Consider the following 15042-nt stretch of genomic DNA (forward strand, 5'->3'; position numbering starts at 1 on the left):
CTTTAAGACCCTCATCCTGGTTGCCTGGAAGTCAGTCTTCTGCTAGCAGCCTTCAGATGAAAATGTAGAACTCTCAGCTCCTCCTGTACCATGCCTGCCTGGATGCTGCCATGTTCCTGCCTTGATGATGAGGGACTGAACCTCTGAACCTGTAAGCCAGCCCCAGTTAAATGTCCTTATAAGAGTTGCCTTGGTCATGGTGTCTGTTCACAACAGTAAAACCCGAACTAAGACTGTCACCACCACCACCATACTCTAGTTGGCTTTGAGACTTAAAGAGACAAACTTGTCTCCTTCCTCCCGGTCCCGACTGCTTTATTTCTGCATTTGTTTTGTTTTGGATGAGATTCTCAGGCACATTCAGCATCTCCAAACGCCTCATGTTTATAAACTCAAATACGGAGAGGAAGAATGCCAGCTCATTCTCTCCTTCCCCGCAGTGGCATACTTGCTGTTGGAGAATCTCGATCAGTTACTGCTGTCCCTTCCTACTTTAGAAGTCGCTGTGACAAGAGTCCCCAATCCCCACCCTCCGCAGAGGCCCTGACTACTGGCTAACAATCTGAGCGCCCTGCCTTTGCTAGCCTAGCCTCTGCCGGCCCAGCCACTGTATGGCTATCACCAGAAAGCAAGGCAACAGGAAACACTAGCCCGTCAACACTTGGGTAGTGAACCAGTCTTGGGGTTCAAACAACTACTTTCTAAAGACAGTTCAGAGAACCCCAATCTCAGATCTCCCTCCCCACCACAGTTGTTTCAAGCTCCCACATCCTGCTGGCTCTCTGGAGCTGTTGGAGGACCTTGACCTTTCTTTCCTGCCCAGGAAGATGGCCGCCCCCAGGCCTGAGGCTCTTTCCTTCCTTGGGGACCCCTGCTTAGGACCCAGATGGTTTCTAATGAGATCCAGGCTCCCGCTTCCTCTTCCCTTCCTTCCAGCCCAGGCGGATCCTCAGGCAAACAGTTGGATTGAGTGGGTGGGGGGAGTAGCCCAGGGCTCCCAGGGGAGTACTGCCCAGTGTAAGCTCTGTCAGAAGGGACACCCGGATGCCTGAGATTGAGCTGCAAGTAAGCCAAGATACTGTCCCGCCGTTCATTTTACAGGTGGGGAAGCTGAGGTACAGCCAGGTTAGCCCACAGACCAATACATTTTTATATATTATAGCACATTATCACCCAAGGATCTCCACAGCCTTAAATAGAGGACACGTGCAGTTGAGTGGGAACTTGTAGCAGAGCCCAGTCAGCACCACCGTGAGTGTCTTCAGCCTCATTCCTTATGTAAGTGTGGACATCTGCTAAGCCTTGAGCACTCAACAATGTGCTGGCCGTCTGGGGCCAGCTCTATCCAGCTCAAGTCAGAGCTCCTCCCCAGATCCAGACCATCTCGTTTGCCCTGGAGTTTGAAGACAGATGTCCCTGTGCACTGCATTACAAAAGAAGAATCGGAAACAAGGGGATCCTGGGTATTTTACTTAAGACTCAGGTTTCAGCTGGGTGTCCTAGCACGCGTCTGTAATCCCAGCACTCAGGGAGCTAAGCCAGATGGATTGCTATGAGTTGGGAGGGGCCAGAGGCAGAGGGAGCATTTGCATAACTGTCTTGAAAGTAAACAATTATACCAGCATTCGAAACTTGGAGGATGGTGTGTTTGTTTTCCTACTGTCTGAGGGTTCCACTATTGTGATAAAAGACCATCACCGAAAACAACTTGTGGGGGGGAAGGGTTTGTTTCGTCTTACTACTTCTGGAGGAGGCATACTGCTCCCTGGCTTGCTCCCCATGACTTACTCAGTCCTTCCTACAAAACCCAGGACCAACTGCCCAGGGGTGGCATCACCCACAGTGGCCTGGGGCCTCCTACATCAATCATTAACCACCAGTGCTGTCTCCGGGCCAGGCTTACCCAGGCGTTTTCTCAGTTAAGCATCCCTCTTCTCAAATATGTCTAAGTTTGTGTGAAGCTGACAAGAACTAACCAGCTCACCTGCTAAACAGCCTTTGGTCTGGGCGAGAAGATGCAGTGGAAACAAGCTTCAGAAAATGACAGGTAGTCAGCTAGCTAGGTGTAGTGGCATGTGATTTCCAAGTAGCAACCTTGAGGCTGAGGCAGGGGGATACTGAGTTTGAGGCTAGACTGGACTACAAATCAAACAAAAAAACAAAACAAAACAAAAAACCCCACCAAAAAAAAAAAAAAAACAAAAAACAAAAAAAAAGACTAAAAACTGAAAAATTAAAAAAAAAACCAAACCAACAAACAAACCCTCAAACCAAAACAAACAAACAAACCCCAAAACAAACCTTATTTCAAATGAAGAAAAATATCTTTAGTATCTGGCAGGCGTCTACTGGGGTCCCATGGTCTTAGGAGAGGGTCCCCTCAGAGCAATGAGACCGGGCTGGAGAATTAGCTCAGCAGTTACGAGAACTTGTTGCTTTTACAAAGGAAGGTCCCAGGTTTAATTCCCAGCACCCACAGGACAGCAAATGACCACCAGGAACTCCAGTCCCAGGAAACCTGATGGTCTCTTCTGACCTATGAGGGCACCAGGCACTCACGTGATGCCATACATACATGTATACAAAACACTCAAACACATAAAATAGTAAAATAAATCTAAGAAAAAATGTTTTTAAAGAACTATGGGAGTGAACTGGGTATAGGCGCACACCTTTAATCTCAGCACTCTGGAAGCAGAGGCAGGTGGGTCTCTGTGAGTCTGAGGCTAGCCTGGTCTACATAGTGAATTCTAGGATAGCCAGGGCTATGCAGAGTCCTTGTCAAAAACAAAACAAACAAGCTGGGCATGGTGGTGCACACTTTTAATCCCAGCACTCGGGAGACAGAGGCAGGCAGATCTCTGGTCTGTAAGTGAGTTCCAGGACAGCCAGGGCTACACAGAGAAAAACTGTCTCTAAAAAACAATAATAGTGGGGTTGGGGATTTAGCTCAGTGGTAGAGCGCTTGCCTAGGAAGCGCAAGGCCCTGGGTTCGGTCCCCAGCTCCGAAAAAAAGAACCAAAAAAAAAAAAAAAAAAAAAACCAATAATAGCAACAACCAACAAAAAACACAAAACAACATCAAAGACAAAAACAAACAAACAAAAACCCCCGGACTATGGGAACGAGTGTGGAGACACAACACATGCTTCTAACCCACATCTGCCCTCAAGTCAAATGTGGAAAGGAAGTTCTGGGAAAGGAGGAGTAGTGTGCCTGACCGCCTGAGGCCATCAGGTGCCATCCAGAGGTCATGTAACAATCCAGAGCCTCTGATAGTCTGGCCTTTATTAACTGATTCCGCCAACTTACATTCTGTCAGTTTTGACAATTCCACGAACTAAAGCTTTCTCCTCCTCCTCTTCCCCCCCCTCCCCCCCCTCCTCCTCTCCCTGCCAAGACAGGGATTCTCTGTGTAGCCCCAGCTATCCTGAAACTCTCTTTGTACACCAGGTTGGCCTCAAACTCAGAGATTCACCTGCTTCTGCCTCTTGAATACTGGGGTTAAAGACACATGCACCACCACCACCGCCGCCCTGGTGAAATAAAGTTTCTTAAGACAAGTGAAGGGAGTTTTGGCAGTCTTCCCAGCCAAACGAGGAGCATTTGGACCACCATGGAAGATTTGAGCGCCTCTGCAAGCAGATGCTGCTGACAGGCACAGCTTTTCTCTGCAGACTCGGCAGCGCAGTGTGAGCAACGATTTAGATTTACCAATTACGGTAGGGGAGTAAAGGTGAGAAGCCCAGCTGTGCTCAGCATCTTCTTCCAGTCCCAGGAAGGATGTGATGTTATCCTGAGACCTCCCCCATTCAGACTGGCAGGGCAAAAACGCAGTTCCCCCAGTCAGAAGGACTCAATGGCTGGAGCATCTTGTGTGTGTGTGTGTTGGGGGTGCATATGTTTGCATGTATGTGAAGGCCAGAGGACAATGCCAGCATTTCCCTCTTGCTCTTCACCTCATGTTTTGAGACATAGTCTCTCACTGAACCTGGAGTTTGCTGATGGAGCAACACTAGCTAGCCATCAAGTTCAAAGGTGCCTGCCCCCTCTGTGCTACAATTCCTGGCACGTGCCACCCACCATGCCTGGGTTTTACGTGGATGCTGGGCATCTGAACTCAGGTTCGTACGCCTGCTAGCACAGCAAGCATTTTATCTACTGAGTCATCTCCCTAGACTGCTTGCTTGGTTTGGTTTTCTGTCTTTGCTGTCTGGTTTTAGTTAGTTTTGTTTTCTAGGCAGCATCTCCCAGCCTGGTCTTGAACCCCTTGATCCTCCTGCCTCTCCCACCAGAGTACTAAGGTTGCAGATATGTCACTGCACACAGATCGCCGGGGAATCTCCAACATCAGGAACTGCAGTCCCCTCTGTGTCATCTCAGGCAGGAAAGAGCTGAGTGCGGGCACAGGACAGAAGCGGCCTCCCATTCTGGGCTTGGACAATGGGGTATCCACGGAAACAGCTCTGCAGAGTGATCTCCCTGGCCAGGTTCAGCCTCAGGCATTTGGGGTTACTGCTACTCAGCTCAATCTAATCCAAGTAAATCCCCAGTTTGCTGAGCGGAGTGGAACAGACTTAGAGGACGAGCCTGGCGTTGTAACCATTGAGGAGTCATCACTCCTGAAAGCAGAGGCTGGGGCTTATTTTAATTTAAGTTTTTGTGGTGCTAGGGAGTGAGCCCAAGGTCTTGCACGTATTACATGGCCCACTTTAAAACTCAGTGAAAGCCGGGGATACTGCCTCAGAAAGATGAACTGATGTGCCTCTCCCTGATACTTTGACAATGGATGGAACCTGCGGCCTTGCACGGGGTACACAAAGCTCTAACCACTGAGCCACATGCCAAGTTCCTCTCCACTTCTAACAACAGACACCACAGCGAGTTGCACTCATTGACCTCCAGCCCTAAATCTAGCATTTAGGGTTAGAATTGGGACTTAAGTAACAACAAGGCCTGCATAGAAGCCACACAGCATGGAGCTAGGCGAGCCTCAGACTTCAGTTTTAGGAAGAATTGTTGCCTTGTGTACAAGTTCAAAGACTGCTCCTTACACATTCAGCCAAGGCAGGAGACAGCCCTCCAGGAAATATACAAAGATCCTACGACATTGTGACATGATCAAGGGACAGGGGCTTGGTGGAAGTGGGTACTTTTAGCCACGGATGGTCAGACGGTGAGATCTTAAAGGGTTCTAGGACCCATCCCCGATGGATACCGAGGGCAGGGAAGTTAGTCTCCATCATCAACTAAATTAGATTTAGGGTCACCTGGGAGACACAGCTCTAAAGGACTTTTCCAGAGAGGTTTAGCTGGGGAAGGGAGAATGGCCTGGGATGTGTGTTATTCATGGACTAGAGGCCAGGACTGAATGAAAAGAAAAGAAAAGAAAAGAAAAGAAAAGAAAAGAAAAGGAACCCAGGGGTTGGGGATTTAGCTCAGTGGTAGAGCACTTGCCTAGGAAGCGCAAGGCCCTGGGTCCCCAGCTCCAGAAAAAAAAAAGAAAAGAAAAGAAAAGAAAAGAAAAGGAACCCAGCTGAACACCACCATGTGTCACTCTCTGCTTCCAGACAACGGACAGACACAGTGTGACCAGCACCTCACACTCCCCCAGCCTCAACTGCCTCACCATGTGGACTGTATCCCTCAGACTGTGGGCCAGCACAAACCCACATTCCTTAGGTTGCCACTATGGTTTATTTTGTCACAGGAAGAGGAAAGTAACTGATATGCAGGTAATGGGCATGGAGTCACTCCATTTGCCCTGAGTGACTCTGGGAAGGGAACCTGGGGGACAGAGGTCAGGACAGTGCAGAAACCTAATTTGCACTTTATCTTTTGAGTTTTATCCTAGAAACACTTGATTACAAAGAGAAATAGAGTTATAATTCTGCCTGTAGAACCAGTTACTTGGGAGGCCGAAGAAGGTTCACTGGAGTCCGGTTCAAGGCCAACACAGGAAGAAGCACAGAATCTATCTCTTCAAAAAAAAGAAAGAAGGGGGAGATGGCTCAGTGGTTAAGAACACTGACTGCTCTTTAAGAGGTCCTAAGTTCAATTCCCAACAACCACATGGTGACTCACAACCATTTAAAGTTGGATCTGGTGCCCTCTTCTGCTCTTCTGGTGTGTCTAAAGATAGCTATATTTCATATACATTAAAGAAAGAAAGGAAGGAAGGAACCTATAATAAACTCACAAGAAAACTATTTGTTGGGGGCTGGAGAGATGGCTCAGTGGTTAAGAGCACTGACTGCTCTTCCAGAGGTCCTGAGTTCAAATCCCAGCAACCACATGGTGGCTCACAACATCTGTAATGAGATCTGATGCCCTCTTCTGGTGTGTCTGAAAAGACTGACAGTGTACTTATATGTAATAAATAAATATTAAAAAAAATTAACTCTGATGGTCTGAGAGCTGTCTCGACATTTAAGAACCCTGGCTGTTCTTCCAGAGGACCTAGGTTTTGTTCCCAGTACCCACATGGCAGCTCATACCCTCAATCCTGGCTCTCAGGAGGCTGAGGCTGGTGGATCTCCGTGAGTTTGAGGCCAGCTTGGATTACAGAGCAAGTTCTAGGATATCTAGTGCTTTTCTACAAAGAGACCCTGTCTTGAAAAACAACAACATAAAAATTTAAAAAGAAGGGAAAACGGGGAGGGATTTGTGAGTGTAGGACTGGGATGTAAAGTGAATAAATAAATTAATAAAGAAGGGAAAACTATATCTTGTTTCATGAATGAAATTAAAGACTAATACTGTGGCTCAGTGGCAGAACACTTCCCCGGCATGTGACGGATTACAGGATATTTGATCACAGTGTGAACCCTGAGACTGTGTTATTTACTAAAAAACCTTTTTTCTAGGTGTAGTGTGGCTTAGCACACACCCTTAGCACACACCTTTAATCCCTATGGCTAGAATACAGACATGCCCGACCTTTAATCCCAAACGATAAAGGTAAGGTTTGTTTGTAGAAGAAAGCACCCATGTTTGAAAGTGATGTCTGAGTGGCAGACAAAGTGACCAATCAGAGAAAGATTTGACAGAATATGATATACCCAAGTCTCCCAAAAATAGAGGGTAAAGGGAAGCTACTTGAGGGGCAGTGCAGAGAGAGAGAGAGAAAGAGAAAGAGAGAGCAGTTTTACTGGGAGAATTATACAGAGACAGGTTGCAGAGAGAGAACGAGCTAGACACAGGTGAAGACAGAGCAAGCCAGAAAATGAGAACACATTGCCAAAGTTTGTATGAGGCCAAACAGAGCAATTCAGTCAGGGGCCAAGAATAAAGCCAGACTGAATCAGTCAGCTTGGAGAGGCGTTTGAGCCAGAGCACCTAAGTTGAACCAGCCAGCCAGAGTTCAGGAAGAACTAGAAAAGGGGGTGGTCTGGTCAGATGGCTCAGCGGTTAAGAACGCTGGCTGCTCTTCCAAAACTCAATTCCTAGCATCCGCATGGTGGCTCATGACCATCTGTGATGAGATCTGTTGCCCTCTTCTGGCCTGCAGGCAGAACATCGTATACTTAATAAATGAATCTTTTGGGGGCTGGGGATTTAGCTCAGTGGTAGAGCGCTTACCTAGGAAGCGCAAGGCCCTGGGTTCGGTCCCCAGCTCCGAAAAAAAAGAACCAAAAAAAAAAAAAAAAAAATAAATGAATCTTTTTTAAAAAAAGAACGAAAAAGGGGTGAACGTGTTCAGCAGCAGGTCTCAGAGACTGAAAACACTCTAGGCCTAGATTAGATTACACAGAGGCTGGAAGCTTCCAGGACTAGGACTAGGTTAGCAGATGGAGACAGTGAGCCTCGGGGATGACAATTACATCAGGGGAATAAAAATACGGCCACAGTACAGGGTCCTCCCTGCCTTGGCACACAACACCATCGCCTACGCATCATCGAAACGGTGTCCAACAGGGGTGTGTAGAAGAGGAATGTCTTAGAAGCACCGTCACCATGACATGTGCCTTGAAAGTCCTCGACCTGTGGCATGCCAGCACTGGGCTGTCATCGGTTCTCACACCATCTCCTGAAGTCCTTGGTGTGCTGGTTTATAAAGCCCTGAGTTGTAAAGCTGAGTGTAGGCGATATTCTAACACAGGTCCACTGTCCTGGTGGGCCAGATGTCAGACAACAGCTATGGGAGAGAAGCCGAGGTCCCCTCAAAGGCCAGCACTACAGGAAGATCCCCTCTCACTACCCCTCCCCCATGTTACAGAGGACCTGAGACTGAAGGGAACATGGTTTGCCAAAGGAGAAAGATCACAGCAGGGCTAGGGTATAGGGGTGCTCATCTCTGACACACCCTCGTCACCTGTTAATCCCCTGGGTTAGAGGCCATTTTGTTTGAATTCTGGAAGTCTTACTGACTGTCGGGATGATGGCGTTCTTCTTGCCACGAGAGTCTTTGGAGACTTTGCAAATGCAGTAGGTGCTGAATACAGGGGCTCCTGACCCCCTTCTTAGCAGCCAGGGCAAAGCCTCTCTCTAGACACAGTGAGGCAAAAACGACCCCTCTGCCATAACAAGGAGAGCCAGGTATGGATGGAACTGGGTCAGACACAGGCCCCTGGAGACTCACCTGGCACCTCTGGCGATGAATTGAGAATCATGAAAGCATCAGACAGGCCTGCTTTGACAGGGTGCTGGGCAGAGCTGATGTCCAGGACAGCCATGGGGATCTGCATCAGGAAGAAGAGGAACCCTCTGTGGCCACAAAGTGCCCACCCAGCTCCACCCCATCTGTCTGCTCAGAGCTCGAGGCCTGGACACCTGCAACCACACTCTAGGCCTCCCGCCCTTCCTCCTGCACTGATCCTCTCTCTTCACAGGCCAGAGAAGCCCTTGGCTTCTCCCTTTCTTTCCTTTACCCTCGTCTCTTCTCATCCGTCTCCAAATACTGTGAGTCAAGCCAGTGGCTCTCATATCTGCCCAGTTCTCTCCTCTCCCAAGGCCAAGCTGCGTCCCTTTCCCTACCCCATCTCCCAGCATTCCTTTAAGTCCCCAACAGTCTGTTTGCTCTAAAGCCAGAATAGCTTTTTCAAAAGACCATCTGGTTGTTCCCCTGACCCTCCATTCCAGAGAAGCCACCTTCTATTGCACTGGTTCTCAACCTTCCTAATGCTGTGACCCTCTAATACAGCTCCTCTTGTTGTGGTGACCCCAACTGTAAAACTAGCCCATTGCTACTTTCATTTTTATAATTTTGCTACTGTTATGAACGAAGATAATCTGTGTTTTTCCCATGGTTTTAGGCGACCCCTGTGAAAAGTTCATTCAACACCCCCAAGGGGTCTAACCCACAGGTTGAGACCCATAGGCTCTAGTGCTTTGTATAAACCATGTTCTGTCCTGCCACAGGACCTTTGTACATGCCATTCTCTCCCCGGATACACTCTACTCTTATCTTCACTTCCTTCACCCCTATTCATCATCAGGCTTCCTTGGCCCCTGACGGTGTGAAGATCCCCACAGCAGGCGTTTGGCACCAGGAGCCTTTATGTCATTGCGGCAATCCAGCGTTTGCCGTTGTAATCATCTCTCTTGATGAGATTTGTAGCTGCAGAAGCACCAAGTCCAGATAAGCCCAGAGCTGTCTGGGCACCAAGCCCCGCCCCCACCACACTACAGAGCCTCTACAATGCTTTGCTGGATGAATGAGAGGCTCTAAAACACACTCACCTCTTTGTAGCCAAAGACAATGCGGCCATCTTGGTGAAGGGCTGCCTGGAAGGTGAAGCTACCCCTGTCCTCCCGGCCCTGGAGGTAAACGTGGTCCCACTGAACCACAAACACGGTCCCTGGGAGGAGAGCAGAGACCTAGCTGAACAGGGAGTCAGAGCAGGGGACCCAGCAGATACAGTGATCAGAGATGGTAGCCATCTGTGAGTTGGAGAAGCAGGAACTAGGCAGTCCACAGGCACCAGCCTGGCTTCCAAGTCATAGAGGCCCCCGAAAGATCCTGTTTCTGCTCCAGGTCCCCAAATCGCTCATCTCTTACAATGTGCACACCTCTTTCTTGCCTCTCCTGACTCCTGGAAACAAAATGAAAACATGGAAGTGCCCGTCTCCTACGTGAGTGAGGGCTCGTGAGCGTGCGTAGAGGAGGTCCCCGAGAAAGCTTTGACATCTTCATCTGGCTCAACAAGGCTGGGCAGCACCCCCTCAGTACCCTTCTTACGGAGGAGACGACAGCACAGGGTAGAAGGAACGGTGGCTGCCTGCCTGTGTGACTGTGGGTCGAGGGCTCCCAGAAAACAGTTAGACCAGGAAGCCCCACCCTGATGCTGGGTGGACTATACTCTGAGATCGGACCTCACCATTATCAAAGTAAGCGACTGTGGAGTTGTCTGAGTAGCCGGGGTTGAAGTTGGCCATCAGGGGTGCCACATACTGAGTAGCTGTGAGCATCCGGTGGAGGACGTCCCCCATGAAGATGAAGCCTAAGGACAGAGAAGATTGGAGGTGATTCAAAGGGCTACCTCTAGGGTTCCCCGTCCCCACTGGCAGGGGCTAGAAAAGAGTCTGACGGTCTCAACCTCCTCCCTACCCAGTGGCCTTGGGACTTGGTGAGATAGAAAAATGGCCTAGATTAGAGAATGCTTGCCCCATATCTCTGGGTAGGCACAGACCACAAGGGGTAGGGGAAGGAAGAGGAAGTGACTCCCAACCTCTCCTATTTCAGGAAATAGGAGGAAAGTAACAGGAAGTCAGAGAGGCTCCTCATATCAACAGGGACCCAAGTCCTTGCTCCCTGGGTTTCAGAAGCAGAGACCCCAGAAATACACAAGCCGGCTGTTAGGATGCGGAGAAATGAACACACGCTCAGGCCCACTCAGGCCTGCACACAGATCACCTGATGTCAGTGGGACACTCAAGTCATCCCCTGATTTCTCCCCTAGCCCATCTATCCACCTGCTTTCAGTGAGTTCCTCAAGAGCCTCCCTGAGTCAGGCTGAGACCTCCCAAGTCCTCCCCCCACCTCATTGGTTTGTCCTTACCTCCGGTTGCTATGGTGATCTGCCGCAAAGGATGCCCATAGAAAGGGAAATCAAAGGACAAGACCACTCTCTGCAGGGACAGGAGAGAGTCCCCATGGGTGGTACGGTCAGCTAAACACTGCTCACCCTCCCTGCACCAGACATGTCTGAACAGTGTGGGCATAGGCATATCTAGGGTAGAGTCCCCCTAGGATTATAGCTAGGTACCCCACTGTACTTCCGCTGACAGAACCCAGCCCAATTATAAACCTCAGGCCATAACTATACGTACTCCCAGGCAGCCATTGCTGGCCTAGCCCTGAGCTTCTCTGCCCAGACTATTCTGTTAGGCCTAGGCACTCACCGAAGCCTGTCGGTGAGAACTTGAGAGGATCCTGTGGACCTTCACGTGGTTCCGGTTGGCTACACTCAGGTCTACCCACAGATCTCTTGTTCGTTGCTCACCAGGGCCATAGACACGGGAAACATAGTAGTTATGGTTGTCCTCCTGCAGGGAAAGAGACAGAACCCGTAGGTGGTGGGAGGAGCCAGGCAAGCAGGGCGCCATCCTCTGCCCTCCTTACCCAGACTTCCCAATATCTCCATCTTGGAGAGTTGCTAGTCTGTTGGCGGAGGCGAGACCCAGGCAATGGAAGGTAGACACAGAGGCATGAGCAGAGTCGAGAAAACAGTAGTGCTCTCGCTGCGGTCACCAGATGGAGGAGAGAAGCAAGGAATTCCTCGGGGGATAATTTTGCATCTCTTTGTGTGGCTGATGCAGATACCACAGCAGGCTGGGTTCTTTCCACAGTCTCCCTCAGAGGAGCATCTGGGGCCAACACTTATAGCAGGCCAGGGAAGTAGCTGGCAGACAGAAGGGGAAAGCCAGTGCTCTGGGCTGTCTCAGCGCTTCCTGGAGCTGGCCCAAGAGCACCTCACAGAAGGCAGCATCAAAGAGGTCAAAGGCTCCCAAGGCTCCCTCGGCTGCGGTGATGCCCTGGGCATCATGGACCATTAATCAGGCTGCAGACGTGGCAGAACAAACCGTATTCTTCCTGCTGAGCAGCCAACTGCCTAACCAGCGCTTGGCCTGAGCCCAGTGGAAGCCATTGTATGTCTTCAGAGAAGCAGAGTTCTGACAAGAGCTTCCCGTGATAGGGCTCAGGGTGGGCTGAGGGGGTCGAGTAAAGGAACATTGGCGGCGTGGGGTGGGGTGGGGGTGCTTGCTGGGATCACCTGCTACTGGCAGGCTGCAACACAGTTTAATAGAGGCCAGCTCTGGCTGGAGAGACAGCTCACTGTTAACCAACAGTGCTTGCCGCTCTCGCAGAGGACCAGAGTTCAGTTCCCAGCACCCACACTGCAAGGTTCGCACCATCTATAATGCCAGCTCTAAGGGATTTGGTCTCTGCTGGCATGCATATTCACATAAATAAAAAGAAACAAATCTTTTTTTAAAAAAGCTTAAAATTTTGAAAAAAGGAAATCAAGTCTCCTCCCCACCCAACACACACACACACACCTTGTTGGTTTTTGTTTTGTTTTGTTTTTGAGACAGGGTTTCTCTGTGTAGCCCCGGCTGGCTTCTGTAGACCAGATTGGCCTCAAACTCAGAGATCCTGTCTCTGCCTCCCAAGGACTGGGGGTAAAGGTGTGTGCCACTACTGCACAGGTTGATTTTAACACACGGTCTCCATTGCATAGCTCAGGTTGGTCTAGAACTTGCTATGTAGCCAAGGCTGGCCTTGAACTCCCAATATCCTGCTTCTGCTTCTCAAGTGCTTCGGATTTCAGGCGTGTACGACCATGCTGCTTTCAATGACCGATTCAGCTTCAACTTGAGCCCCTGACATACAGGAATAAGCAAGTCACCTCTGTACCTGTGGACCAAGGTTCTCCCTCACCTGGTCAGAAAGTGTGTGGGAGTCAGGCGACACAGGCTCGAAATCCTAGGGACTTGGAAGGCTAAGGCAGGAGGCTCACGAGTTCAAGCCCAGCCAGAGCTACAAAGAGTCTGGGTCAGCCCGGGTGAACTTTTCAGACCTTGCCTCAAAATAAAAAGGAATAATAAAAGAAATAAACACAAAGCAAGCAAAAGCCAGCTTGGGACGCAGCTCGGTGGAGAACACATGCAAGGCACAGGGTTTGGTCCAAGGAGAGCAACAGAAGAAATTTCAACAAACTGCACTGCGTTTGAGGCACGATGTGCCTGCCCTCTTGTGACTAAGAGACTAGTGACGGATGGGTTCCCTGCAGTGGGTGGAGAATTTGAAAATAAATCTGATCTCGGGCTACAGGCCTGGCTGGCACAGAGGGGAGGAGTGGGAAGGACATTCAGATCCTTGGGCATGCTGCGGTGGCTTTAAGCTCAGCATTCCTAATGGTACATCCAATCCCATTTTCCAGCACCTACGAAGGTGCCCTTCCTAGAAAGCAGAGTCCCTACAGGGAAGTAGAGTCAAGGTTGCCCTGGACTAGAGAAGCTTGATTCAATGGCTGCTGTCTTTGTTGTTGTTGTTTTAGACAGGGTTTCTCTGTGTGGCCCTGGCTGTCCTGAAACTGGCTCTGTAAACCAGGCTGGCCTTGAACTCAGAGATCCACCTGCCTGCTGGGATTAAAGGCATGAGCCACGGCAGCCCAGCTGCTGTCTTTATCACTGGAGGACAAGAGCCAGATCCAGGAAATGAGAGCCAGGAAGTCATGTGACCATGGAAGCAGAGATTGGGCTGATGTCCTTAGACCAAGGAGGGTCAGGGATGCCCAGGAGTCATTAGGAGCTAAGAGGCTGGCAGGAGAGGCTCTTCCAAGGGCCTCCAGAGGGAGGCTGGCTTCAGACACTAGGCCTGGGAGAGAATGAATGTTTTCTTATGGCAGAAAATGAATTCAGGCACCCTTAGTTGTGCGCTGCTGTGGTTCCGTGGGGACAACCTGGAGATGTTTGCTTCTCTCCCTGTCACTGCCCCACTTAGGACACCCTGGCGCCCAGCTAGAGAGAATGAATGCTGGGCCTCTTACCACAATGTACAAAGCCCTGCGGGCCACAATCGAGCGTCATCTAGCCAGCATGCATTCCCCATCCCTCTTCACTAATGAAGCATTACAGTAAGCGACATATCCAGTAAACAAAAGCAAAACAGAAAGCTAACTACTGGCTGTTGAGGTTTTGGTGGGGTCTTTGGGAAGAAATCCGATTTAACTGTTGTCCCCGTTAGCTTTTTCCTTATCCTATCTGGCACGAAGCCCTGATAGCTGGAGTGCCAGAACCACACGTAAGTTAGGGCAAGTGCCACGTCCTAAGCCTGGAAGAGCACAGAGCTGAATGGCCTAGGCTCTGGATGACATGTTGGACGGATGCCTCTTAAGTCTCTGAAGCCCGTCACCTAAACAAACCCTTCCAGATGGCAGTGGTCTGATTCCCTGCCCTACCCCGTCTTCTGCACCCTCCTTTCTCTCCCTGTTTTATTGGGTTTCTGCCTGTTGGGCTTCTCTCCGTTCTGGAAATCATCAACACTTGTCTGCCTCAGGGCCTCGGTGTCTCCTGTCCTTAAAATAGTTTTCCCCATGATCCAGTCAAAAGATGGCTCCTCAACCAGGCCTGGTACAAATGCCTAGAATCCCAGAACTACTGCCATCCTCAACTACAAGTGAGTTTGAGGCTAGCCTGGGCTGCATGAGACTCTGTCTGGGGCCTGAGTCGAGTATATAACTCTACTCAGTAAGAGGTCACTCCCTCGAGAGGCTATCCCACACTCTGAGTCTCTCCCTCAGAGATTTCTTATCTGGCCCAGAGATTTCTTATTTGGCTTCTTCAAGTTTTCTTTCACTAAGATTTACTTACTTCTGGGCTGAAGAGATGGCTAAACTGTTAAAGGCTAGGCTCACAACTGAAAGTCTAAGGTCTACTTTTTACTTGCATATATGTCTGTGTACCAGGTATGTACATGGTACCTGACGAGGCCAGAAGAAGACAGCAGCTCTCCTGGAACTGGAGTTCCAGACTATTGTGAGCCATGATGTGGGTGCTGAGAATCAAACCTGGGTCCTCCAGAAGAGCAGCCAGTGC

At 49.7% G+C, this 15042-nt stretch overlaps 1 protein-coding gene across 1 annotated transcript in view; it reads right to left on the reverse strand.

The window, feature by feature from the left end:
* Plxdc1 (plexin domain containing 1) overlaps positions 1-15042 on the reverse strand; it is a 59615-nt gene that overhangs the window by 22968 nt on the left and 21605 nt on the right. Inside the window, exons 3-7 of the mRNA NM_001107046.1 lie at positions 11344-11487; positions 11001-11070; positions 10320-10442; positions 9682-9800; positions 8582-8681 (exon numbers count right to left, since the gene is read on the reverse strand). Of these exons, the coding sequence (NP_001100516.1) occupies positions 8582-8681; positions 9682-9800; positions 10320-10442; positions 11001-11070; positions 11344-11487 (556 nt within the window). The remainder of the gene's footprint in view (positions 1-8581; positions 8682-9681; positions 9801-10319; positions 10443-11000; positions 11071-11343; positions 11488-15042) is intronic.

Source organism: Rattus norvegicus, chromosome 10 (genome assembly GCF_036323735.1).
Source record: "Rattus norvegicus strain BN/NHsdMcwi chromosome 10, GRCr8, whole genome shotgun sequence".
Lineage (NCBI taxonomy): Eukaryota > Metazoa > Chordata > Mammalia > Rodentia > Muridae > Rattus > Rattus norvegicus.